This window comes from Haplochromis burtoni, unplaced genomic scaffold, assembly GCF_018398535.1.
Source record: "Haplochromis burtoni strain Fernald_Lab_line unplaced genomic scaffold, NCSU_Asbu1 Contig_12, whole genome shotgun sequence".
NCBI lineage: Eukaryota > Metazoa > Chordata > Actinopteri > Cichliformes > Cichlidae > Haplochromis > Haplochromis burtoni.
In genome coordinates this window covers 553,933-578,684 of record NW_024582373.1, presented here as the reverse complement: position 1 = coordinate 578,684, position 24,752 = coordinate 553,933, and the positions used below count along the sequence as shown (strand labels likewise).

Sequence of the window (24,752 nt, the reverse complement as noted above, 5' to 3'; positions counted from 1 at the left end):
AGACAACAGAACTCCAAGGAGACCTCTGAGGGAGAGAGGAAAAAAACTCCCACCAAATGTTAGGCAACGTTAAGATTCAAGAGCAATAAAGTGCTCTTTAAGCAAGGTGATAGACACCGAGAGGTGCTAATTTTGCTGGAGGAAGCTGAGAGAGTAACACGTGAGGTGAGAGGTTTTGGGGGAGTATACCTAGCAAAACTGAGCAGTTGTTTTATTCTTAAGAGTAGAAGAACGAGTGTCGCTTTGTTCCCATTCCCACAGACACACCAGTAATTAGGTTATCTTTCACACCTGGGGTCTCAAAGTGGAGTGGCCAGGCCAACGGTGACCAATACTGACATTTTATATTAAACTCGAGTGTAACAATGAAAGAATACTCTACTGTATTTTCTACCATAATACACCACAAACCCCTAAACAGACGGACTGGAAACACTTATGTTTTCATGTGACTTCCTTTTCCCGTGTGAATCTCAAATCAGTCGATGGCTGCCTAAATCACAGCTTTACAACACTTTATTTGGACTTGTCCACTGGTGATACTCATCCTACTGTCAAGTGGCTGTAACATCTCAAGTGTGACATGCTAGCTATGTATATTCGGTGTCAGTGTTATGGCTTATCCAGAGGGGCAGTAAGCATCAGACTAAGCAACAGTCTGAAGCTAAAGTGGGTCTCTGAAGGCCTCTTCCTGGGAGACTTCTCTCCAGGTCTTGTGTGTCATGAGTGCAAGATGAGTCCTGTTTATGAGATGCTGACAGCTCCTTCCTGTCTCCCAGACCATGAGCCCTTACTGCTGCTGCACTGAAGGCCACTCGTTAGTTCCTGGCCACCCAACTCCACCCCAAAAAGTTGGCTGCGAGAGCAACCATGGGTGGGACAGCTGATGGGGGGGATGGGACACAGCGCTGGCACTGGCAAACTGCAGCAGCCAAAAAAGAAAAAGAAAAAAAAAACACCACATGAGCACTTTAGCTTTTCGACCCAGGGCTGCTTTTTTGGGTAAAGTAGGCCAATGTAAACTCCCACTTCCTGTCCGCCTTGTCTCAGAGGGGGAGAGATGATCCTCCTGTGAAGAGGGAAAGGGCTGCTGCTCTGTAGGGACCATTTCCACTTACTACTCGCACACACACACACACATAAATAGACATACAGCAGTAGAGGCAGGCAGAGAGTGAGTGGGAGAGCGCAAGCGAGTGAGCGAGGAATACACAAACACAGTGGGGTTCAGGAATGTTAAACACATGCTTTATGGCATAAATAGCAGCCACTTTTGGTAAATTACAGTGAGTGCTCTGGCACTGTAAAGCACACAGCAGGAAAACGTTCTCAGATTTCAGATCCAGGCCTCCACTCTCCCCCGAGGAACAAGGGAAGGGGAGCATGTTGTGTTTTTAATTCTCTATAAAAAGGCAGAAAGAAGTACAAAAACCTGTGATGCAGCAATGAATTGAAATGTGCCTGTGTTTTTACAGGAAATGTATAAGGCTTCGCACTATCTGGGAAAACTCTGACCTAGTTATAAAGGATAGAGGAAAGCCAGATTTGTCCAAGGTTCAAAACATTTAGCACAAAAATAAATAAATAAATAAAACTAGAAAGGCCTTTGCTTTTTCTGAACACACATATATCGCTGCAGTATCCTATAAATCTTAGATGATGAGAAATATGACAGAGATTAAAATCATCAGGAAAAGCCAATCAAGAGCAAACCTGAGGATAATGTTTAATTTGAGGACTCGTTTCAACTGTGTCTGCTGCCAGAGCTAACACCCTGACCTCGGGACATACCAGCTGACATCAAAATAGTTTGAGCTAACATCCAACAGCTGATCTTTTAATAGTGCTTTTATCCAAAAGCACAATAACTAAGACACACGAGAACATGAGGGCAAAAGGAGCCACAATCAGCCACATTCTCGAATGAAATCCTCATATTATTTCCATGTTGGAGGTTGTTGGTGTTTGTCCACAGATGTTTAAGAATTTGCATAAGCAATCTCATTTGAGGATTGTGTGAGGTGAGTCACCGTTACATGCTGCAGAAGGCATCCTGGCTGGTAGCTGACTCAAAAGGAAATAGGGAACTTTGCCGTGGAACACCTTACCTCACTCTGTTGGCCCAGCTGGCTCAGCCCACGCACACCAACTCCAACTAACTGACTGACTGCTGGCTTGACTAGTGGCCTGACTTACTGACTGTGAGCACGAGAGACATGGGTACTAAAGCTAAACAGTTTCTGACTCACTCTCTAGGCAGAGGAAGAGGAGAATGTAATTCTCTCCCCAGAGAGGGAACAACATATTTACACTGCAATCAAGTAGTAATAAGAAATCCCCTATATGATCATTTTAAAGAAGGTAGGTGAGCACATGTGAATTAAATCTTCAATCTTGGGCTGGACAGAAGGGGGAAAGAGAAGTTTTTTTGTTTGAGTTCTTTTAACTGTACACTCACATATCCAGTAATGTTTGCACAGTGACGAACGATAAGTAAATGGCAGGTGCAAACTGGAAGCAGGTGCATTCAGTTGTTTCCATCCATCATCTGCACAGTGTGTTCACCTGCACATCTGCAGTTCAGTTTCAACATCCCGGTCATTTCGCTCACTAATTACAAGGCGCTGAGCAGAAATTTCCCAGTTAATGATCAAACAGACTTCCATGAACCAACACTTCTCAGCCGCGCTCGTTTTGTCGCATCGAAGCGGAGATAAAACAGCCGGTTTGCAGGTTTTAATAAACATAAATTACTTTATTGAATGAAAGGATATCAGCTGCGAAATACAGGGAATAGGAATTGAACACACAAGCATAGCACAAAAATATGACATAACGCATCACTTGCACATTGCACAATAAACACTGCCATAAAATGTTCAGGAAAGTTTTTAAAAAATTCATCTTTGCATTGTCCATTTACAGGGTCCTCATTACATCATAGGCAAGCACGTCTCCATGCTGTAAACTACAAAATTCTTTGGTCCCAGCCTTTTTGCATTTTAAAACTTTATAGAACTAATTTCTACTAATACTGCAATCATTTCTTAAAACCATGACTACTAAATGAGGTAAACACACAAGGCACATTTTGGTTTCAAAAATAATATAATTTCAAGGCACGTATTTATTTGAGTTGTATGGCTTTGGCTGACATTATTAACACTGTGGTAACCTAGAATGCATGGCAGAGCTGCACAGTGAAACTCCTTTGGAAAATAACAGACGGAACGGCTTTTCCTATCTCCTAAACACATCAGATTAAAGAGAAGGTTTGGATGTAGCCAAAATAGAGGCTTAAAATGATCCCCCAACTGGTGAAGAAAACACTAACTGGTGCCATTCTTTTGTGATGACATGCTTCCTCTTTTTTCTTAAGCAAACCAAGGGCAGTGGAAGTCACCTGCTATCAACCAGCGAAGGTCAGGGCTGTAGCACCTGTTAGCACCTCGTCTATCTACACCACAGTACCGAGGACAGCTGTGTGTGCACTCAATTGTGTGTCTGTGTGTGTGTGTGTTTTGAGACACGCTAAGAGATTTACTCCACCCACGCACCCCTACCTCTGAGCAGCTGTGTCTCGGCCATGATCCTGAGCTGACCGGCACCGGGACAGAGACGGGAAAGAACACCTCTTAACCCAATGAGTTCACTACATATTTGGTGTTTGGAATGGGCACAATAGCAACATAGGAGCTGATATCAAGTGAGTGTCTGCATAGTGCAGTTCAGATTTGGTCCAGCCTCAAGACCTTGGACTATATTTAAAAAGAAAAAAAAATCAGCTTGTCAGCTGTTTTTTTAATGGTGAAAAAGAGGCTTGTAAAGTCAGATCCATAATGAGGTTTAATTCCATCCAGGTCTCATAAAGCAGGCCATTTCATGCTCTTTGTGGCCTTATAGGTCCTCAACAGGGCAACCGGGCTTGTGAAAACCTCTTCTCCATGGCTGCAAGCCCTCCTGAGCTCTGAGTGGGTCCCCTCTGCCTCCCTTCAGGCCATCTCACACCGAAGTGGAGCAGCACCCCGAGGAGCTGTGTTTCTGCAGCAGTGACATGCGGCTGAAGGTGCGAGAGCACACGCTACACTGGTACTTCTTCACCTCGGCGTGGGTCTGCAGATGAGCCCGTAGATTGGAGCGGTCGGCGAAGGCCCGGTTGCAGTGGGGGCAGGAAAATGGGCGCTCACCTGCAGGGAAAAGTTTGGAAACTTATGACTTCACTGGAACTTCCCTCTAGATGTGAGTAAAAATCCCATACAGGGACACAACTCGAGCATCACTGAGTTCACAAGAGCTTTCCACTAACACCTCACACACAGCAGTCACATTGTGAAGATAATAAAGAATCACATGGCAGACCGGTGGGGTCAGAGACTGACTGAATTAGCATGATTTAATCAGGGCCAAATGAGATTACGCTAACAAGTTGCTGCAGGTACTAAGTGCTCAGTGATAGCAGGGAGCCCTCAGGCTTTCCTTAAACCTTTTGTCCCTCTATTCTGCGTGATAACCAACAGCAGTGGTAAGATAATTAGCAGATGAGTCATTGTTGCCGAGACATTAAACACAATGTGTAATCAATGAGTGCAAGGTCTACAGAGGGCTTCCCTGTGTGATAATGTCTGCTGATTGAGTGTTAAGCTCATCACATTGATTGTCATGGATATCCTGCTGCCTCATACACAGTCTGAATGATAAGGGAGTGACCTGCTGCTGACTAACAATGATGTCAACTCATACGCAGAGCTACAAATTTTCAGTAACACAGATTTCTTCATTCATGTGTCAACAATCCATTGGAGAGTTGCCAGATACCATACAGTGTTGCACAATACGTGTGAAAATGGGTCTTACCTGTATGTGTGCGGATGTGACCGCGCAGCAGCCACGGTCTGGAGAAAGCCTTCCCGCAGGTGGTGCAAACGCAGGGCAAAGTGTGTGAGCGGATATGCATCTTTAGAGCCCCCAAGCTGGTGTACTCTTTGGGGCAGTGTTTGCAGAGGAAAGCTGGCCTGGCAGCTGTGGCAGGGGTCTCTCTCTCTTCTTCCTCCTCTGGGGGACTGATATGAGCCATGACTCCTGTGCATTTCATCCGCTGGCGAGGGCCATACGTGTGCACGGGTTCAGGACTAGGGGGGTCCGAGGTGCGCCCCTCATCTTCCTCTCCACTGCTGCTGGCATTGCTGCTGAGGCTGGATGGGGAGCTGAGGTCTAGGGGCCCTGTGTTGGCAGAGGGTTCTGTTTGGGAGGCTGGTAGGTAAAGGGTGGGAAGAACACTCAGATCCCACACCAAACCTGTGGTGAAGCAGGTGGCAGTGGTGTTGACTGATGAGAGATCAGCAAGAGTATAATTCTCCAAATAAGTGTCTGTTAAGGAAAGAGGATGATTTCACAGCCAGTGTTAGAAAGCTTACAAAAGTTAAATATTAAGCTTGTAAATGCATTACTGAAATCTAAAAACTATTTTATCTATTCTCGTGGACTGCATGAATTCTCTTCTTGACTGATTTAGGTTCTGCGTTCTTCTCGTTTTTTCCCCTTTTCCTCATGATTTACTGAGAATAAAGTTAGAGCCATGGGAAGGCTCTGTGGCCGCTTCCTCCCACGTATTCACAAGGGCTTGTAACATGAATGGAGCTCTGTCTGGGTGCAGGAAGGGGGGTAAAGTGCATCTAACGGGTCCCAACTTGAACGGGGAATAGACTGGTTTGTAGTCGGACCAGACTTACAACACATTTAGAAAATGTTCTTACATTCGACTTGAACTTTACTTCTACAGTTAGAAAAAGGGACAATTTCATGCCTCATTTGCGACGCTTATGTAAGGATGCTTTCATAATTCATTGAAGGGATAAACAACTTCGTAACTCACCGTTCTGGCATTCCAGTTCACTGTAGTTTGGCTTTTGCTTAGCAAAGTATTTCTTGACCAAGAAAGATCGAGGCATTGTCCTTCTTTGAGGGTGTAGCAACTGTGCGTTAAAGTATCCTGTGGTCACGGCGCAGTTTCTAGAAGTCGAAAAAGTCGTTTATAATCTTGCTCTGCGGATCCGTGGGAAACAGGGGAGAAAAAGTCCTCCAACAGCCCCAAAAGTTAAAGTGGAACTTCAGCAAAAAGTCATATGTACAGCTTTCATGAAGAGTCTCTAAATACTGGCCTCTGTTCTGAAATACTCTGACACAGGCAAGTAGGGGTGTGCTCACCCCGAGGGCCCTCCCCACCTTCCCACCTCACATATCGCCGCTCAAGTGCTCAGAAAGAAGCTTTCACGCTCAACACACTTTACGACAACAAAAACATGAGCCTCACAGCCTTTCCACAGGAATCCAGCGGCGCTGAGCCGCAGACGAGAAAAGGTGAAGGAACCATAGCGAATTGTTTTATTGACATGCATGTAAATGGCAGTTTGGGTGACTGTGGCTCTCTGTGGTGCAATAATGCAGATTCTTGGAGGTGTGATGACAATTTGCCCTCTATTAAGCTCATATAATTATAGATACGGAAGGATATAAACATCTGACCCCATATATACGTAATAATAACACCGCAACAATAATTCCAAGCAGATGAAAGAATGAGAATAACCATATGCTGATTTAAAAACACACTGGCTGCTATTGTGAAACGGCATCTTGACTTGGTTTAAAGTGTCATCGGACTTTCCATTTTAAGAAAGGTGCAGCTTGATATAGAATAAGCTATATGCCAGTTTATCAATTTATGGACCGTAGATCAACGTCAGCAGAGTAACGGCACCATCTCCTGGAAGAAAGGAAGTAAAACTATATGACCACTCACGCCATGTGAAACCACTTTGCTGTCAAAGCGGTCTTCTTGCGTCCAAGTCATGTCACCCGTGAAATAGCTTTAAACAAACTAAGAAGAAGGTTGTGCACGTTTGAACAGCAAACGTGATATAGTAATTCACGATTTAAAAATAAGATCATTACTGAGAACATAACACACAATAACACAAAACAACATGAACATTCATGAATGACACAGATGATAAACCAGTAGTAATAATCAGTTTGTCCTACTGGTAGGTAGAAATCCTGGAGTAAATCACAGTCTTCTGATTTTGAAAATAAAATAAAAAGAACACTGAAATTGAATATACCTGACAGATTTAAGCATACATCCATACAGTGATTTTTTTGTGTAAATTTCACGCACGTGTTTGTCCTTCACATCACGGACAATGAGCCGATCATGGATGTCCACAAGGTCCTACTGTGAAGCAGCACACACATATAAAAGTGAGCATGGATTCTTAGTTTTTCAAAAAAGCTCTGTGCCATAGGTTGTGCGCTTTGATTGGCGTTCAGCTTTAGTATAGGATCTAGTTAAATTTCAGACTTAGACACGTTCACAAAAGATACAGTATTTTTCGTACACGTGTTAATATTCAACTGCGATTGAAATAGGTTATTGAACGTTAAATACTTATTCATTTAGGCCTATTTATTTAATGAAACACCCAGTAATATGGAACAATAGCAAGGGATGTTAAGATGCGTTAACCTCCCTTATCATTTTAGCAAACCAATAGATGGAGACATAACACCAATATTTGTCCAGTTCTTTCCGCTTATGAAAAAAATACCTTATTCCCGTGCAAAACATGTTTTTTTTGCCGCAAAAAGTCAAATTTTAGTGTTATTACTTCACAATATCGACTAAAAATCTCTCCCTTTATTTAGTCATGCAGCAAAATACAAAAAGTTACGTTGGTGTAATTTGTATAGAAGTAATTTACAAAGCTGAATAGACCGAACAACAAACGTAAATGTTACATTAAAAAATTAAATTTTTTTTTTTTTTTAAATGAGGGGAATTATCTTAACAAAAATGTTTCATCTTTGACTAAACTCAAATCAAAACGACAAGCTCCCTCCTGGCCTCTGATTGGTGATCTGCTCCTGGTGGGCGGGGATATGGGCGGGTCTGTTATTGAGCTATCGGTTGAATATTTGAAATCCAAAACAACAGTCGCATTGAGGTGCGTTGTAGCATTTATAGGCTTATTTTGAATATATGTACCCAGCTGAAACTCCATAATGATCTTCGAGTCAAACTGAGAAAGCGCAGGTAAGGTCGCTGCAGAGCTGCTCTCACAGGCTGCTAACGTTGACGGGAAATAGATAACCTACATTTGAATTGTTGTCATAAAGCTACATTTCGTTCGCTTGTTATTGCGTTGGACTGATAGGCACTGCTGGCCGTCTAAGGTCTTTTGATTTGATACGATATAATCTTCTGGTATTGTAAATGAGGACGCCGAGTGAGCAAAAGACATGAAACAATATACAACAAATGCATCTGATAATGAATTCAGGCAACGAGAAGAGATGAAAATATGATTTAATGATATAATATCTGCAGTGTTTTAATTTTGATGCATTTATAAAAAAAAAAAAGAGATAAATCTTTATGAATTAAGTGCCGTAGCTTCCCACTGGTCAGATGTTTGATGAAAAGAGCCCCTCCCCCATGTATCTAGAAACAGATGGTCACTAACAATGAAATTCTTGGGGAGTGGGCATTCTTATTCAAACCAGCAAACTACTAAACATTTCATTGGGCATCCCAGTCAGCTGACCTGAGACTGCTTGAATATGTTAAAAGTAATATGGGATCTCATGGCATCACCCACTCCCAAACAGTAAGGGGGGGGGATCAAGGGCTGTGTTGAATTAAATCAGGAAGTAATGATATTTTATTCTTTTTGATTTTTTCTCTTGCCCACAGCAGCTGAAGAGCATTGTAACACCCGAGCACCGTGCAGAACAAAGAAGAGCAACTACAACAGATATGTTCAGAACAATCGCGCGTATGCTTTTTGGAAGAGAGGAGGAGACCCCTGAAGATGTCAAGGCTGGAGACACGATGGAGGAAGGGTGGCATGTTGTCACTCACCAAGGTCAGTCATGCAGCGTCTGTCAGTAATATAACATATTAAAACAGTGACATATTTTACATCATTCCAACAGGCTAACACAAAAATGGTCAAACAAAGTTAAACAAGATTTTAAACTTCTTTCATGTATGTTTATGTATGTGTGTTTGTGTGTGTGTGTGTGTGTGTGTGTGTGAACTGCGATTCAGTAGGTCATCTGTTAGTTATTTAGTCCGTGAACTGCACACCTTGATATTGAGTGTTTGTTTTTACACGCGAGTACAGTGCTTAGGTTGGGGCATATCATACCGTTCACGGTAATACCGGTATAATGATGGGCAACGATAAGAAAATGAAATATCGCGATAGAAGATGGGTAAAATGCACATGCTCACTGCCTCTGTTTACATACCCACATGGCAGAAAAAGCATGGCGGCGACGGAGAATGAGAAGGGCGAAAGCGGATCGTTGAATGAAACGGATGAACCAGAAATGGTTTGTAAAAATGCTGCAACTTCAGTGGTGTGGAACTGGTTTGGCTTTCGTCCGTCAGATACACAACAAAGCACTATTTTTGGTAGAGCATGCTAAATACGGCACACTTAAAATCAGTCCTTTGATTTTTCTGAAAATCGACAGTGCCCCTTATAATCCCGTGTGCAATGTTTCCTCTAATTTTTCATGTGTCTGAGCAAACACACAAACTCCCTTGGACCACTGTGAGCGACAGCAGACGTGTGCACTGTGGTCAGGCCAGCATTGAATCCATCCAAGTTACATGGTTTATTAAAATAATCAAATTACAGCATTTATGTTAGACTACTTTTAATTAACTGCTTTAGCCCACATACAATGAAAATTAAAAAAAAATCTTGTTCATGACCTGTGTGGTATGTTAACACTACTGAAAGTAAAAAATAACTTGAACTCCAATTTTGAAAACACAACTTTCTTTCTTTTTTTTTTTTAATAAAGCTCTGACTTGTATTACGAGTATGAGTCTGTGGTCTGTGAGAGAGTCTGTAACTCTCTGTCTGCAAAATACAGAATATAATGACCAATGATGGGCAATTAATTATATAGTTACTTCTTCAAAAAAGTAACTGAGTTTTGCAAACAACAAAGTTTTTTGCAGCTGTTTACCTACAAATGCAGCCAAGGCAGTTTTTAAATAAACATTTCAAACTATTTACAGAACAATCAGCTGTTCTGCATCAAATTTGATGCCACACAAATTATTTGTGCCACTCCAAAAAATCATTTCTGTCCACTATGAGATGAAGGAGAACAACCGCCTGATACCTGCAGGCCTGACAACAGGAGATGTATCACTCCTGTAACACCTGTAACATTCAGCAGTCGCCTCATTGTTCTGACACGCACAACAAAACTATTGACTACACTACACACTAACTACACAAGATTTGTGCTGAACGTCTCAAATCTCTCACATCATTTTTTTGATTGGTCGACATGGTACATTTTTCGACCAATAGGAAAGGGTGGGGTTTTTTTTGTTTTTGCTCACAGGCGGAGAGTGCTTTCAAGCGTTTTCCTTATAAAACGCCGTTTTTACCGTTTCTCCCGCAGTAAATATAAACAACGATAGTATTCAGGAAAAAAACAAACATTGCAAATATTTTTATCATAACTCTGGTTTTACGTGGCCGATCAACACAATTTAAAAACTGGTATAAAGTCCACAGTTTTTCCGTCAATTGTTTCGTCTGTCCTGCTCACATCTCCAATGGTTGTACACGTTGTCATTAACGTGGCTTCACTCCACATCCGCCGCTTTGCTACCTAAAACACCGGTGTCGGCACATAAGGACGCTGTCATAGCCTGTCAACGACGCTCGCATCATTGGCTGGACTACGGGATAAGGTGGCATCGTTCTAATCCCATACGGGAGCAGCCAGTCACTTACTGACTAACACTGCAAAACAGAATTGTTAAAGTATTAATTTTAATTTCAATTCAGGTTAGATTTTTTTTTTGTGCGCAAAGCAGATTTTCTGTGCGCAGAGAGCGTGCCAGCAGTGCGCAATTGCGCACACGCACAGCTTAGAGGGAACATTTCCACTGGAAATGCCTTTTGGTTAAACTGTCAGCAAGGAATTTGCATTTGCACTGTTAAATTTTTATACAACTTTATGCACATAAAAACAGCTGTTTGTTTAATTGTAAATACATTGATGTTTTTTTCCCTAATAAAGTTGTGGAGTTGTAAAGTATTTTGTCTAGTGTCAATTATATCGTCAGTTATATCGTTATCGCAAATTTTCAAATGTATATCGTGATAAATATTTTTGGTCATATCGCCCTGCTCTAATGCTTAGCATACACTGGGTTATTACCCAGTCTTATAACTGAGGTCAACTTCTGTCTTCACAGAGGCAGGTTCAGCAGAAAACCAGGATGCAATGTTGACTGACAGCCAACCATCCAGCTCTGTTCCTCAAGGAACAGAGCTGGAAACTGACTGGTGAGGTCATCGCATGCTTTTGTTTTTTTGTTTCTGTATTATATTTAAAGTTAAAATACTTTAATAAATGGACCTATTACGCTAATCTCTAGCTCCATAATTATATTCATTGACTTTAGTAAAGTAAAGATGATTCACAATTCAAAGTAATCCTTTATTTATCCTATACTGGGTCTGATGCAGCCGCTTTACACCCTCTTTTTAAGACATCTTTGCTCTGATTGGCTGCCTCGTGTAAACAAAGTTTTGAATAGTCTGTAGGTGGGGTATCTGTGCTGATAGCCAGAGTTATGAGTCTGAGATGACCATATTATGAATATCACTGAAAAACAGAGATTCAGAGGAAACTGAAAGAAGTCCAGTCCATTTTTTTATAAAGCATGTTTAAAACAACAAAGATGACCAAAGTGGTGCACATGAAACAGGACAATACAGCATACACGCCCACACACATTAGTAAAGATATCCGAAGAATCACAAAAATAAAAAAGCCTAAATACCTAAGCTCTCACTCTGGTTTGAAAGTGAAAGAATAAAATTGAGAAAGCCCAATCCCCAACCCAGCTACATCAGCAGATCTCAGTGACCTTAAGGCAGGGTTGTCGAACTCCAGGCCTCGAGGGCCGGTGTCCTGCAGGTTTTAGATCTCACCCTGGGTCAACACACCTGAATCTGATGATTAGCTCATTACCAGGCCTCTGGAAAACTTCAAGACATGTTGAGGAGGTAATTTAGCCATTTAAATCAGCTGTGTTGGATCAAGGACACGTCTAAATCCTGCAGGACACCGGCCCTCGAGGCTTGGAGTTCGACACCTGTGCCTTAGGGGATCATAAGGTGTTAAGAGATCAGCAAAATATAATGATGCCAACTTATTAAGGGATTCAAAACATATGATAAAATCTAAAAGCAAGCATTTAAATTAGTAGTGTTTTAAACTGGCGGTGTTTAATGTGAGCATCTACCACTGTAACAGTGTTTTTTTAAATATATGTTATATGCAGACAATAAGGAAAAGCGTTATTGTCCGTTTATTGGATTTATTTTATGTGTCTGGCCAGCGTTGCAGATGCCGAGCCCACAGCACAAAGCGGGAGTACCGGGACCAGCGCTCAGTCCGTGTTCAGCTCTTTGTCCAAGCCCAAAGCTATAGCCAAGATGACACAGGCTAAGGTTTTGGCAGACCGGCATCATGTGTCCCGCAACGCTATTCAACGCCAGAACCGTGTTCGCCAAGGAGTCCAACACCACTCCTACCACCTCCAACAGCCAGGCTGTCGCAGCCTCAGCCACTGAATCTCTTCACTACAGATTGCCACACTCACACAAAAAGCTAAAGCAACTGAAGACAGACAAAAAATAAAAACAAAACAAAAACACTTGTAGGCTTTTCCACGTTTCTGCAAATTAAGCTAAACATTTAATCTTTATGTGCCAACACTAGTTAACTGTTACCAGGCAGCTACATTAGCATTTGAACTTGTACTGTATCTGAATTTGAAATGAAGATTTCACCTCATAAAATGAGATACGCTAGGTTTCTTTTTTTGTGTATGTGCACAGGTAAATTTATACAGTGTTGGACCAAGTGCTATGCTATGTTTGACACCATGCACTTCCCTGTATGTTGTTGGTTCAGAACCTTTTTTTGATACATCAATAAAAGTATGATTTTGCAGCTTGTTTGTTTCTTTTGTTTATAGTGAAATTGTGATGTCCCACAGACAGTGAACTGCTCATTCTCTCACAGATGCAAACAGTTGATCTCATTAGTTTGGAGGAAATTGCACCTGCTGTGTTCTGCTCCTGCTGCAGGAGGAGCGCGCTCGGTGGGGAACTGGTGTAATCTGGAGGTTTACCGTGAAGTTCAGACCTTGTGATATGGCGAGGATGGAGGCGTCTCCTAAAACAAAACTTAACAAGCAGTCAACACTTGGTTACAAGAGTTTTGGTAGTTCAAATCAGCTGGCTGATGGCTCATCACCCAGTGACTTAACTTGTGACTTGACTAAAAATCATGGTGAGGAATTGGGAGGTAGAGTTCAAACACAAAGATATAGTACTAGTAAATAAGGCGTCTTATTTAGAGTCAGTTCAAATTTGCCTTGAAAACCCAACAAATTTCAACTCGGTTGCTAAAGTTGCTTTTTCCTCACTTGCTGCTGCCACAGATCCTTTCCATTTGAAACAGCTGGCACCTAATGGCACAAATTTGTTTGACCAAAGTCCATCCAATCAGGAGGCTGATGAGGACTGCTCCAGCAGAGGCACACCAATAGCTGTCTACGCTCTGTCTACCATCTTTGCCATGCCAGTGTCAATTGCTTTGGTCCTGCAGATTTACCTGGGTGAAAGTTTGGTATGCAATGGTGTCTAAAATTTGCACGTCGAACCCCTGTCACATTATTTCTCGTCACGGCAGTTGTTTACAGGTCTTCCAATACGGGGAGTTGTTTTCGGATCACGAGCGCTGCACCGCACTCGGTCACAGAGTCCTTCGTGATGGTGGATCCAGTGTGGATGCTGCCATCGCCGGTGCCTTGTGTTTGGGAGTCGTTCATCCACACGTATCAGGTGTTGGTGGGTATGTGATTTGCTCATTGTTCAATGCTGATGCGACTTCTATTTATAAATACACACGAAAGTCCCTGACCTTTTTTGATTTCCTCACTGTAGAGGAGGAATTATGCTCGTTCATGACATACACAGGAATGAAACCAGGGTGATCAACTTTCTGGGATCTGCTCCTAAAGCATTCAGAAGGGAGGTGCTGTACAATGTTTCACAGGCCAAGGTAGTTTAAAGGCTGGGGTGGAGGAATCCTGAAACATCTGCATTTTTTCATTTGCACCTATAATTTATTTTCAGGCAGGTCTGCAAGTAGGAGTGCCAGGCATGCTCAGGGGACTGCACCGTGCCCACACACTGTACGGAGGGTAAGAATATAGAAAAGTTCATTTTAATTAGGTGTTTAGTGTTTTGTTTTTTTGTTTTTTTTTGTCACACGTCATGCCATAAATCTGCTGCAGTCTGCCATGGGAGGATGTTGTCAGCAGAGCTGCAGCTGTAGCAAGAGAAGGTTTCAATGTGTCTCACAGTTTAGGTGAGACAAACTGCTGCTCTTTGTATTTTCTCTCCTCTCTTCCTTCACAATACAATAATAAATACAATAATTTTAACATCAGGATGTTTTTGTTTTTTTAAATCTCCTACAGCTGATTCTATATCAAAGGTGAGTGGTGAGCAGCAATCTCAAAGCTTCAATAATGCATTCATGCCACATGGAAGACCTCTGAGTGCTGGTTCATATGTGAGGTTGCCTCGCCTGGCAGGAGTCCTGGAGGCTGGTTTGTTGAATTTCTACCATGGCAACCTATCTCAAGAGATTGTAGATGAGGTGACTGATATACATATACAAAATGGCATGACTTTGTGAGTCAAATATGACATGTGTTTTAGTCCGGCATTGCCTTTCACTACAAAGGTACAAGCAAATGGAGGCGTACTGAGCAGAGAAGACATTGGTAACTACAGTGTGGATGTAGAGCTACCCATTGAAGCCCAGTACAATGATAAAGGTGACATTTTACACACCAGAATTGATAAAATTATCTTTATTTTCTTCACGTCTTCATCTGCAGTTTGTTATTCTTGCCTTAGAGTTTATAATTCAGGTTCCTCCTCCTCCATCTGCTGGTGCAGTGTTGCTATCAGCTCTCAACTTGTTAGAGGGACTCCATATCAGCAAGAGCAATGTAACAGAAACTCAAACACGCCTCTGGATCGCTGAGGTACTGGGGTGTGAATACCTCCCATATCTTTGTATATTATGACCTGTTGTAAATGGCAGTTCTCTTACATAGGCGTGCTTTGTTTGCTATCCATGAAGGCCCTGAAAACAGCTTTAGCTATGGCCAGTGGTTTGGGTGACCCTAATTATAACTCTTCGGTGACTGAGGCGCTCTCTAACATGCTGAGGTAAAACATGTTGCAGGATCATAATCACTGTTAGGGTTACAGCTAATGACTGTTTTCAGTAGTGGGTGTTTAGACTGTTTTGGTGAATGGTGAGTTAATAAAATATAAGAAAGCAGAAAAAAAAATCCCACTATACCCAGAAACAACAGAGGTTTTGTCCCAGTAGAGAAAGTACCGGTATATTAAAGGTCGAAGCATTACACCGGAGGTCTGAGTCACTAATATGTCGAACACACCTCCAAATGCACTCTTATCCAACTTGGATAGTGTCAATCCTCACATGAAGAGTAGTTTTCCTTTTTGTTTTTAAAAAGTTCTGAGAGATTGAAGAAAAAGATTGAAGTCACTTTCATATGTCCTTGTTTTCTAAAGAAAAACAAATCTATTCAAAAAAACAAATTAAAAAATTGTCACAAACTATTAGGCTCTAATTCCACTCATCTTTGTTTAACTTTAAAAGCCCTTAGTTTATACTAATATCATTCTTTTGTGTCATAAAATCCAAAATCAACTACAAATTGATTTTTCCTCTGTTCCTGCCACAGCAAGAGTCAGGCTGAAGTCTTCAGGCAGCAGCTGAATTACTCCCACACATCTCCATCTGAGTACCTCTCGCCTATCCACTCCACCCAAACAGAACTGGTGGCTGGACAGGTCATTGTCATGGGACAAGATAAGCTCATTGTGTCTGTTGCAAGGTGACTGGGTTACAGCCTACAGTGTGACTCTGATGATCAAACCAAGATATATGTGTGGTATGCGCTTCTTGGCAATGTTACATGGTTTTGTTTTGTTCCCCCCCCTCTGCTTTTATCTTCATCCTCCTGCAGTTCCTTGAGCAGACCATTTGGGAGCAGACTCATAACTCAATCAGGCATCGTTCTTAACAGCCTCATTCTTGATTTTTCCTGGCCAAATACAAGCAGAGAACAACTTCAAACTAATCAGGTGCAACACCATCAAAAAATCTCAGGCTGTGAAATCAGTCAGGTATGAGGCACAGTTTTAGATATTACAATTGACTGTTACTCGCTTACAGGAAAACTGTGTCGAGCCAGGAAAGCGGCCCCTGTCGCTTCTCATGCCCATTATAGTGGTGCCGGCTTTGCATAAATGTGGGATCCACATGGCAGTAAGCACCTCTGGTGAACAAAATGCCCTGAGTGTGATCACCCAGGTTTGATCTCCTTACATTATGAAGAAAGTTGGCTTCACATTCAGTTTTGTAAAAATATTTGACGATAACACTGTTTCTGTGCTTCAGATGCTGGTCAACGTATTATTCTTCCATACAGAGAAAAATGACAGCTTTTCCCTGACAGGGCTCCATCACCAGTTTGAACCAAATAAACTTCTTGTTCACTGTGAGTATCATTTTGCCTTCTGCAGTTGACCTTTTGCCTTTTTAACTAATACTATATCTAATATTTTATTATAATAGTAACTTCCTGCTTTCTAATTTCCCTCCCCATCAGCTCATTATCAAGGAGAAAGTGGGCAGAGTTTCCATGCAAAGGCCCATGCAGTTCAAAGAGTGAGGACAGAGGAGTCTTATTAAGCCGCGGAGTGCCTCAGTTGACTGGTGGTTTAATACAGTGTTGTTTTTCTCCTCAACTTTATTCTTGAAATAAATATTCTCACAAGCATAGAGATGTCCTTGTACTTTATGATGTAAATATATGAAAGTTCTCTGGTGATTACAATCAGCCAACAGGGGACAGCCAGCAACACAGATTACTTACTAATGAAAAAAGACAAAACTGAGTATTCATATTACATGTTCCAATTAAAGGAACGTGATTTAGTTGCTCATATAAAATTAACTGTCATTTAATGCCAGTTAAGAAAACATGTACATGCATGCAGAAGAAAATAATTTCTGTTATGTAAAACTGATGTACTTTCAAGATAGCTGCATCACGCTATGTAGAATGTGTGGTGGAGAAGGACACGTCACATGTATTCAGTCAGGGCAAACGTGCCACTGGGAGCAATGCAGTCTAACTCTTGGTTACTGTAAACATTTTTCCCCAGTGTGTTGGTTACTTTTTTTTTAATTTTTTATTTTTTTATAGCTACCAGAGTGTAAAACATTGGTAATTAGATTAGGTGACTTCATACTTCACGTATAAGAGGGAAAGTAATCCTCGATAAGCAGAAAAGATTAGAGTTTGTGTTCAGACATCAGGTTGCAGCAGACGCACTTCTTAATATCAAATCTACTGATATGTGTATGAAACAACAAAAAGACGGGAGTCACATGTAATCTTCTGGTGGAGCAGGTGTTTTGTCGTCATGGGTGTTTAGGTAGATCTTTCAAAGTTACATAACAGACGAGTGTCAGGGCCCAGTGTTATTCACTCAGCATGTCAGTGCTTTTGATGTTGTGGCTGATTAGTCCGATTTGACCTCTGTCAATTATAAAATTGACAGATGCAAAATTCAGTATGTGACCCTGTTTTTTTTTTGTTTGTTTGTTTGTTTGTTTTTAGCAAACTGCACTCAGACCTTTCATGAACTCTTGACCTGTGCAACCGCTGGCTGCTTTAAATTTCGTCTCTTAATGATCAGTCAAAGCTAAATTCAACGAAAGCTCCAAGTTGGACAGCAAATACTTCAATAAGGAGAAAAAAAAGATTCATATTAGCTTACAGTCAGCTGATCGCATCAATAGTTCTTAACTCTAAATCAGTCTGCAGTCAAATATTTGCCAGATTGAGAGATTTCATAGAGAGCACTTTTAGGGCGGAGAAGCCGAGCGCCGTCAGGTGGGCGTTGGCGGTCACATGCAGGCCAGCATTTAAATGCCTGTAGTTCAACCCTCCCACTCCACAGCAGAAGCCAAGAGGAAGTGATTCACCTCTGCTAGAGTCACTTGCTTTTAAAAAAAAAAAGGGAAAAAAAGAATAGTAATAAAAAAAGCGCGATTAATTCATGCTCCAGCAGTGGATTAACCGGATACGAACAAGGCTTATTGTTCTTAATTCATGATCGCAGTAAGTCAGTTTTTGAAATTATTATTGTTTTAAATAATAAACCGAATCGTTAATGATTGTAAGTTGGGAATGCTTTTTGAGTAAGTTCAAAGATCAGGCTCGTTTGTTCATTTAAAGAGCTGGGGACGCCTATATTATATCCTGCTGTGAACCTAGGTTAACTTTCACAGGAGCTTAAAGGGAATCACGTCTGTAATATTTCACCTTATAAGTCAGGGTTTTATCCATGACACAGCCTGCAAATAATCAGGCAACGTGCTTTATTTGAAAATAATAATAATAATAATAATAATGCGTCTAACTTGTGGTTCTAGCGAAGTATCCTCGATTATATCTATTGGGCTACATTGTTACAGCACTTCTATCGCATTTCTGCAGGTTACCTGCTTGCATAAGCACAGTATCAGCTTTCAACCGGTCTGACAGACTGTAGTGGTGGGAATAAAGGGTTTCAATGGAGCCCAGAACTGTTTTAAAAGAGAAGTTTTTCATCGTCACTCGCGGGAAGTCGAGGAAAGGCTTCTGCCGAGGATGTATCGGGCGCATAGAGTCGGAGACGAAGCGTGGAGAGTTCGTGGGGCTCCTGTACGGCGGGAACAGCAACCCAGGGACCCCCAAGAACGGGGGCCTGGTGAAGATAGAGGACATGTACCCGCTGACCCGCCACCAGGCACAGCTCCTGCTCTTCATTTCCAGCGCAAGCAGACGCCTGGAGCTGCTCTGTAACCCGCAACTGTTCTCTGCCATCTGTGAGCTGTCTCAGGACGACCTGGTGGTGGTGAAGCACAAGAACGGACACCTTCCCGGTTTGGTGAAGAACTTGATGCAAATCGGACGGAAAGACAATAAAGACGACCTGTACATGCTTGCCTTTGAAGTGGAATTTGTGGTGAGTTCATTTTATAATATATTTTTACATTTTGATTTGATGATTCAAGTTGTGAAAATCATGGAGTGCACGATCATCCAGATAACTGCACGTGCTCTCAAGTGCAACCTTAATGCTTTAAAATGCACCGAGATAAGGATGACTATATCGCTCTGAGTGATCAGTCATGACTGCAGCCAGATAATGTCACTGCAAATGTACAGATGCATCAAACTGTTTCTGTTCTGTATATAAGAATAACGTCAGAGTTCCTGTTTGCGTTTCAGTAACTGTTTTTCCTTGTTTCCTACACAGGACACCGATCATACTTTGTCATCCAAGAAACCTCCTCTGTCCCTTTTCAGTGCTGCAGACATCATCCAGGTGGTCCCATCTTACTCTGTCCCCCTCGGACTGCAGTGGAAAGATGCCATTTGTGGGGGTAAATGGATTATTAGCCTCACACACAAAGTTAACAAGTCTGTTTCAAAGCCATATGATGGCTCTCAGGCTTTATCAAAGTCCTTTTGTTTTGATAACAACACTACCACACTACAAACATGGTGCGCCTCCTTCTTACTAAACAGCAAACTAAATTCTTGAAAACTGCTTCCCCAACCATAACCCTAACAATGCAAAGAAAGTGGTCCACTACACAACTGGAAAAACTGGTTCTGTTGTTCTGGAATGCAGAACAGTAGAACTGCCACATGATCTGGCTTTCTTTTTCCTTTGGTAGACTGTGCACTTGAAACTATCTACATACTTCAAATATAGATCTTTGTTAGCTGGATGACAATCTGATGAAGCAGCATGTGACAAGCCTAAAAAAAAAAAAAAGGAAAATGTCATATGACTTTCTAGGCATCTCATCCTCACCTCTACATATCGTGATATATGTCTGCAGGTTTAAACAGAAAGGCGGTGACACGCAACAGCTGCATTGCAAACATCGGATCTTGTGCACAGCCGGCGACAGAGAATCACACCGAGCAGAGTTTGATTCAGAACCAGAGTCTGAGCTCAGTGCCTTTGGAGGTGGGATCCATGGTGGAGGTGGTTTCCAACTCAGGGATCACAGTGTACGGGGTCATCCGGTGGTTGGGTGTCCCTGGAGGAAAGACTGGTGAATGGGCTGGCATTGAACTGGTGCGCGACTAGAAATTTGTGCAGTTGCTTTCAGTGTGCTTTGGTGATCTGTCGTATTAATGTTATAAATCACTATTCCAGGACTACGACGTTAAGGGCTGCTCTGATGGGATGTATGGTGGTCAGCGGTTTTTCACTTGCAAGGAGAAAAGAGCTTTGTTTGTTCCCATCACAAAGTGCAGCCCCGATGGCAGGTTTCTAAGTGCCTCTACAGGAAAAGAGATCCTCAAATCCACTGACACCACTCCAGGTTCGACACCTTACCCAGTCTAAAACATGCATACACAAGAAATAAAAACTCGATATTATACACAAATTTACATTATTGGAACAGATTTTCCTTTTTTCCTGGCAGTTCTGTTCAAAGTGTTTTGGTTCCTTATGTTTCTATTATATTATAGTTTTTATTGTACAAATGATTGCTCAAAATCCTTTAGTCTTACAAGACAAAAACGCAAAATGCGAGGTTCTCCAAAAAGAACTCTTGATCAGGGCGTGAGGATTAGGTAAAATTCATACTTAAAACTTTTGGGCAGCTTTTTAAAAATGTATTGTTTATCTGTAATTTATACCTGTGTTTCACACGGCTTGTAAATGGTGTAACGCACAGTGAAATAGTATAGAACCTTTTCCAAGTGATTCTTCTCCAAATATTCCCACACCTTTCTCACTTTTTCAGGGTTTGGTGACAAGATATTACGTTAGACTTGAGACAATGCACACAGTGACACACTGCTTGTCATGTCTGACAGTCCTGTGAGCTTTCTGCTTTAAATAAGCCAATTAATCATTAATCATTCCCATCTAAAGCTGCCAGTAAAGTCACGAAGACTGTGTTAAAGTTTCATTTCATCGTAACATCTGCTTTTCTCGCCTCTTTAGTTCCTCCATATGAAGACACGGACGAAGATGTGCCACCTATCCCTGAATTCGAGGCGCCATTTTTGTTAGTAGGAAAAATGAAAGGGATTCAGGGACACATTAACTCCTGTTACCTTGATGCCACACTCTTCAGGTAGAACACGCTCACCATCATTCCCCTGCAACAAACTCCGATTTGCTTAGCTTTATCTAAGCTAATCGTATCTAGAGGAGATCATGTACAACCACGTGAGCACGATACACTGTATTCAGATAAGTGCACAGCTGACAATAACGTGTGGTTCTCCTTCCTCAGTTTGTTCAGCTCATCTGTGACCCTGGATGGTATCTGCAAGAAGCCTGCTGACACAGACCAACCCATAACCTGCACCCTGAGAGCAATAGTGAACCGTTTACGCAGGTATAGACGCTGCCTTCAACACTGTTTATCTCATTTCTTTTATTATCATGTTGTTTGCACAACCAGGACGTAGTGGCTTTTTACATAGTATCAGCTGATAAACGAGTGTTGCTGTTTTCTGCCTTGATGACATGGTACATTCACATGTGTCTGTATGGTTAATGTGTTCTTACAAAGTGAATTCATGCAATTGCTTTCTCATAGCTAATCTATTTATTTCAGACAAGGCTTCGTCCCTGCAGAGAGTGTGATGAATTTTCGGACTCATCTTGGCTGTGACACTTTTCGGACAGAGGAAAAAGGTACCTGCCCGTATCTTGAAATACATTATAATATAATAAAAAAAATCTGAGGGCTTTTTTTCAGATTTATTTATCTGTTCTTTTTTAAACTGCCTCTCGTCATTGTAGATCCAGAGGAGTTCATCACAGTCCTCTTTCAAAAGGTGCTTTGCACGGAGCCTCTGCTCAAACTCAGGTATGAACTTGAGCCGCCCAGGACTGAATATCTTACTCTATTTGACTGAGTATAGTTGAGTTACTGAATATGTGTTCCCCCGCAGATCAAAACGAGAAACGTCCCAGGGTGCCTACACCTTCCAGATCTTTCTGGAGAAGGAGCAGATGGGACAGATACCCACGGTCCAACAGCTGATGGACACATCCTGCCTGTCAGGTGACCTTAAATTTGAAACGGTGAGTCCTTCTCTTACTAGAAGCGAGAGTGTGTTTAACAAGTTTTCCTCTGTACAGTCATTAATACTTTTCTTATGTCCTTCAGATGCCGTCCTGTCTAATAGTTCAGATGCCGAGGTTTGGAAACAAATACAAGATGTTTTCTCACATTATTCCCTCCTTGAAGCTGGACATCACAGATCTCCTATACAACTGTGAGGAGCAGTAATAAGCAGCACTTTCTTAAAAATTGCATTAAAGGAATCCTTAATAATGCTCAGGATCATCTGCTTTGTCCAACAGCTCCGAGGGAGTGCTTTGTCTGTGGGCGTTTGGCAGAGTACGAGTGTCTTCAGTGTCTGCCAGATCGCAAACTGCAGCCAGGGAGAATCAAACAGTACTGTACCACCTGTAATGCACAGGTAAAACTAGTGGCTGCTTTAGATGTCAGGTGCAAATTCATGAACCAAACCTTTTGTATGAAGCTCTCTATGTCAATTTTTCTTTAAGATACACAACCATCCCTCACGACAAGGCCACTCTCCCAGTGCTCTAGCAGTACCAGTAGAAGTTCCCACCGATACTCCTGTTCCCAGGCACACAATGGAGCTGTTTGCTGTACTCTGCATTCAAACCAGCCACTACGTGTCCTTTGTCAAATACGGCTCTGACGCTCACTCCTGGATCTTCTTTGACAGCATGGCAGACAGATGTGGTGAGAAAGATTTTTGTTTGTGTTTATTCAGAGTTTTTGATGATGTTCGTGCAAACACTGAGTTGATTTTTTTGTTCCTTTTCTTTCTGTGAGTCGATTAAGCATGGCTGCTTTATTTTCTGATAGCGCAGATTTGACAGTGTTACATAAAGGCACTAGACAGAACAGTTCTGACGTCTTTGACTGCCCTTTATCACCTACTGGGCTGATGTCTAATCTTGAGGCTGCTCTTCCTCATAGGTGACGATCAAAGTGGCTACAACATTCCAGAGGTCCGCGCTTGTCCGGAGCTGGGTGATTTCCTGAGTCAGCCAGAGGAGGAGCTGTCTCAGGCCAACCCATCCCAGGCTCCTGAGCTAGTGCGCAGGCTGCTGTGTGACTCCTACATGTTTTTATACCAGAGCTCAACCACGTGCTTTGAAAGCCAAACAGTTAGGAGCCTTAAATGCGTGTGAAGAGGGACACGGTGTTCCCATAACAGTGCCTTCTATACCCTTATATCTCTGCTTAATCAGCTTTTGTGCACTTTATCATTGTACAAACAGCAGGAACTAAAATGTATGCTTTCAACATCCTAGAGAGAAACAAATCTGACATTAATGGTGTTTTTCAAAGCTGTTGCTGATATGTGAAAGGATGAGCAGGGAAAATGGCACTCTAAACCCCTTATACTTTCCTTTTTTTTAACTTTCGAAGGTCTTCTTGTTGTTACATTCTGATTATTTATACTATGTTTTTCAAGGAAACTTAAGCACTCAAATGTTATGACTGTATTCTTGTTTTGTGCTTTTTATTTGGTAAATTAACATTATTTTGTTGTTATGTGGGTTCCACAACTTTAATGCTGCACTGTCATTCTGTCAGAAAGGGAAAAAAAACCCCAGCAACCTGCACCTTACTGTAGCCTCTGTTTTCTGTTTCTTTTTTCTCCCTATGTTTATGGCTTGTTGATGGCGGTGCATGGAAAACATATGTATGGTTGTATTTACTGTAAATAACTACACTGTGTGCACTTTTTTATACATTACTGACTGTAAAGGTTTCATCAATAAAACTAAAAGGCTTGCACTTGGAAATCAGCAACTGGACTGTAATCAACTACAGGACTACAGGATTATTTTCAATAATTGAAACTGTTATGGAAGTAAGAAGTGCGAGCAACACCTTTGACTAGAAAGAAATGAATGCTTTGAGATTTTGACAGGACTGGTTCATCTCGTTAGGTGCTGTAATACCATCTTGTGGACAAAAAGAAAGTTGCTTTGAGGCTTTCTTGCTGCTCAAGTCTGACCAGAAACTTTCAAAAGACAGATTACAGGCACAAACAGTAATATATATGTGACAGTAAATGCCTTGAACAATTAAAACAACTTTTAATGTACTTGTGTTTTAGATGTTAGCATGTGTATTCAGATCAGAAAAACTATTATTCAGGATTCAAAAAGTTTATTGTCATATACACTGCAAAACACAAATCGTTACATTGAGCAATGAAATTCTTCTTTTTCAAGTTCCCTTGACGTAACTTAAAAAGATGATGTTCACCGTGTGTTATATATACATACATATATATACACATATAAATGTATATATATATATTGTAACATAGTATGTGTTATATAATACATATATATACATATATACGTGTGATATTATACATAATATATATATATATATGATATATATATATAAATAGAAAAATA

The 24,752-nt window shown here is 41.4% G+C and overlaps 3 protein-coding genes across 5 annotated transcripts; 2 read left to right on the top strand and 1 right to left on the bottom strand.

Annotated features, from left to right (window-relative positions):
- Nucleotides 1-2,734: 2,734 nt before the first annotated feature.
- On the bottom strand, nt 2,735-6,227 carry snai1a (snail family zinc finger 1a). The gene is made up of 3 exons (XM_005915299.3): nt 5,873-6,227; nt 4,855-5,367; nt 2,735-4,187 (listed from the first exon to the last, which is right to left on the bottom strand). The coding sequence occupies exons 1-3, from the start codon at nt 5,946-5,948 to the stop codon at nt 4,003-4,005; spliced, it is 774 nt and encodes a 257-aa protein (XP_005915361.1). The 5' UTR covers nt 5,949-6,227; the 3' UTR covers nt 2,735-4,002.
- A 1,700-nt stretch (nt 6,228-7,927) lies between these two features.
- LOC102301678 (glutathione hydrolase 7) lies at nt 7,928-17,005 on the top strand. Of its 3 annotated transcripts, none has more exons than XM_042214623.1 (17): nt 7,928-8,092; nt 8,753-8,924; nt 11,297-11,387; nt 12,449-13,407; nt 13,559-13,746; nt 13,820-13,967; nt 14,256-14,323; nt 14,417-14,490; nt 14,603-14,784; nt 14,872-14,965; nt 15,048-15,178; nt 15,277-15,365; nt 15,911-16,063; nt 16,196-16,313; nt 16,405-16,542; nt 16,630-16,729; nt 16,841-17,005. In XM_042214623.1, the coding sequence occupies exons 6-17, from the start codon at nt 13,890-13,892 to the stop codon at nt 16,921-16,923; spliced, it is 1,308 nt and encodes a 435-aa protein (XP_042070557.1). In that variant the 5' UTR covers nt 7,928-8,092; nt 8,753-8,924; nt 11,297-11,387; nt 12,449-13,407; nt 13,559-13,746; nt 13,820-13,889; the 3' UTR covers nt 16,924-17,005. The 3 variants fall into 3 exon arrangements, with proteins under 3 accessions (XP_042070557.1, XP_042070555.1, XP_042070553.1); XM_042214621.1 differs by adding an exon at nt 14,064-14,181 and having other exon boundaries at nt 13,559-13,971; XM_042214619.1 differs by adding an exon at nt 14,064-14,181 and having other exon boundaries at nt 12,449-13,746; nt 13,820-13,971.
- Nucleotides 17,006-18,211: 1,206 nt separating this feature from the next.
- Nucleotides 18,212-24,430, top strand: cyldb (cylindromatosis (turban tumor syndrome), b). The gene is made up of 14 exons (XM_005915298.2): nt 18,212-18,361; nt 18,740-19,250; nt 19,545-19,671; nt 20,137-20,378; nt 20,460-20,628; nt 21,261-21,393; nt 21,556-21,660; nt 21,883-21,962; nt 22,071-22,137; nt 22,223-22,355; nt 22,441-22,549; nt 22,638-22,756; nt 22,845-23,049; nt 23,290-24,430. The coding sequence occupies exons 2-14, from the start codon at nt 18,816-18,818 to the stop codon at nt 23,502-23,504; spliced, it is 2,139 nt and encodes a 712-aa protein (XP_005915360.1). The 5' UTR covers nt 18,212-18,361; nt 18,740-18,815; the 3' UTR covers nt 23,505-24,430.
- Nucleotides 24,431-24,752: the final 322 nt, after the last annotated feature.

Coding starts and splice junctions, on each gene's coding strand:
- snai1a (XM_005915299.3), bottom strand. CDS start 5,948: ATGCCTCGATCTTTCTTGGTCAAGAAATACTTTGCTAAGCAAAAGCCA. Junction 5,368..5,872: donor TGAACTGGAATGCCAGAACG/GTGAGTTACGAA, acceptor TTTCCTTAACAG/ACACTTATTTGGAGAATTAT. Junction 4,188..4,854: donor TCACATCCGCACACATACAG/GTAAGACCCATT, acceptor TTTTCCCTGCAG/GTGAGCGCCCATTTTCCTGC.
- LOC102301678 (XM_042214619.1), top strand. CDS start 13,405: ATGGTGAGGAATTGGGAGGTAGAGTTCAAACACAAAGATATAGTACTA. Junction 14,324..14,416: donor GCCCACACACTGTACGGAGG/GTAAGAATATAG, acceptor AATCTGCTGCAG/TCTGCCATGGGAGGATGTTG. Junction 16,064..16,195: donor CTCATTGTGTCTGTTGCAAG/GTGACTGGGTTA, acceptor ATCCTCCTGCAG/TTCCTTGAGCAGACCATTTG.
- cyldb (XM_005915298.2), top strand. CDS start 18,816: ATGGAGCCCAGAACTGTTTTAAAAGAGAAGTTTTTCATCGTCACTCGC. Junction 19,672..20,136: donor GAAAGATGCCATTTGTGGGG/GTAAATGGATTA, acceptor ATATGTCTGCAG/GTTTAAACAGAAAGGCGGTG. Junction 21,963..22,070: donor TTTTCGGACAGAGGAAAAAG/GTACCTGCCCGT, acceptor TCGTCATTGTAG/ATCCAGAGGAGTTCATCACA.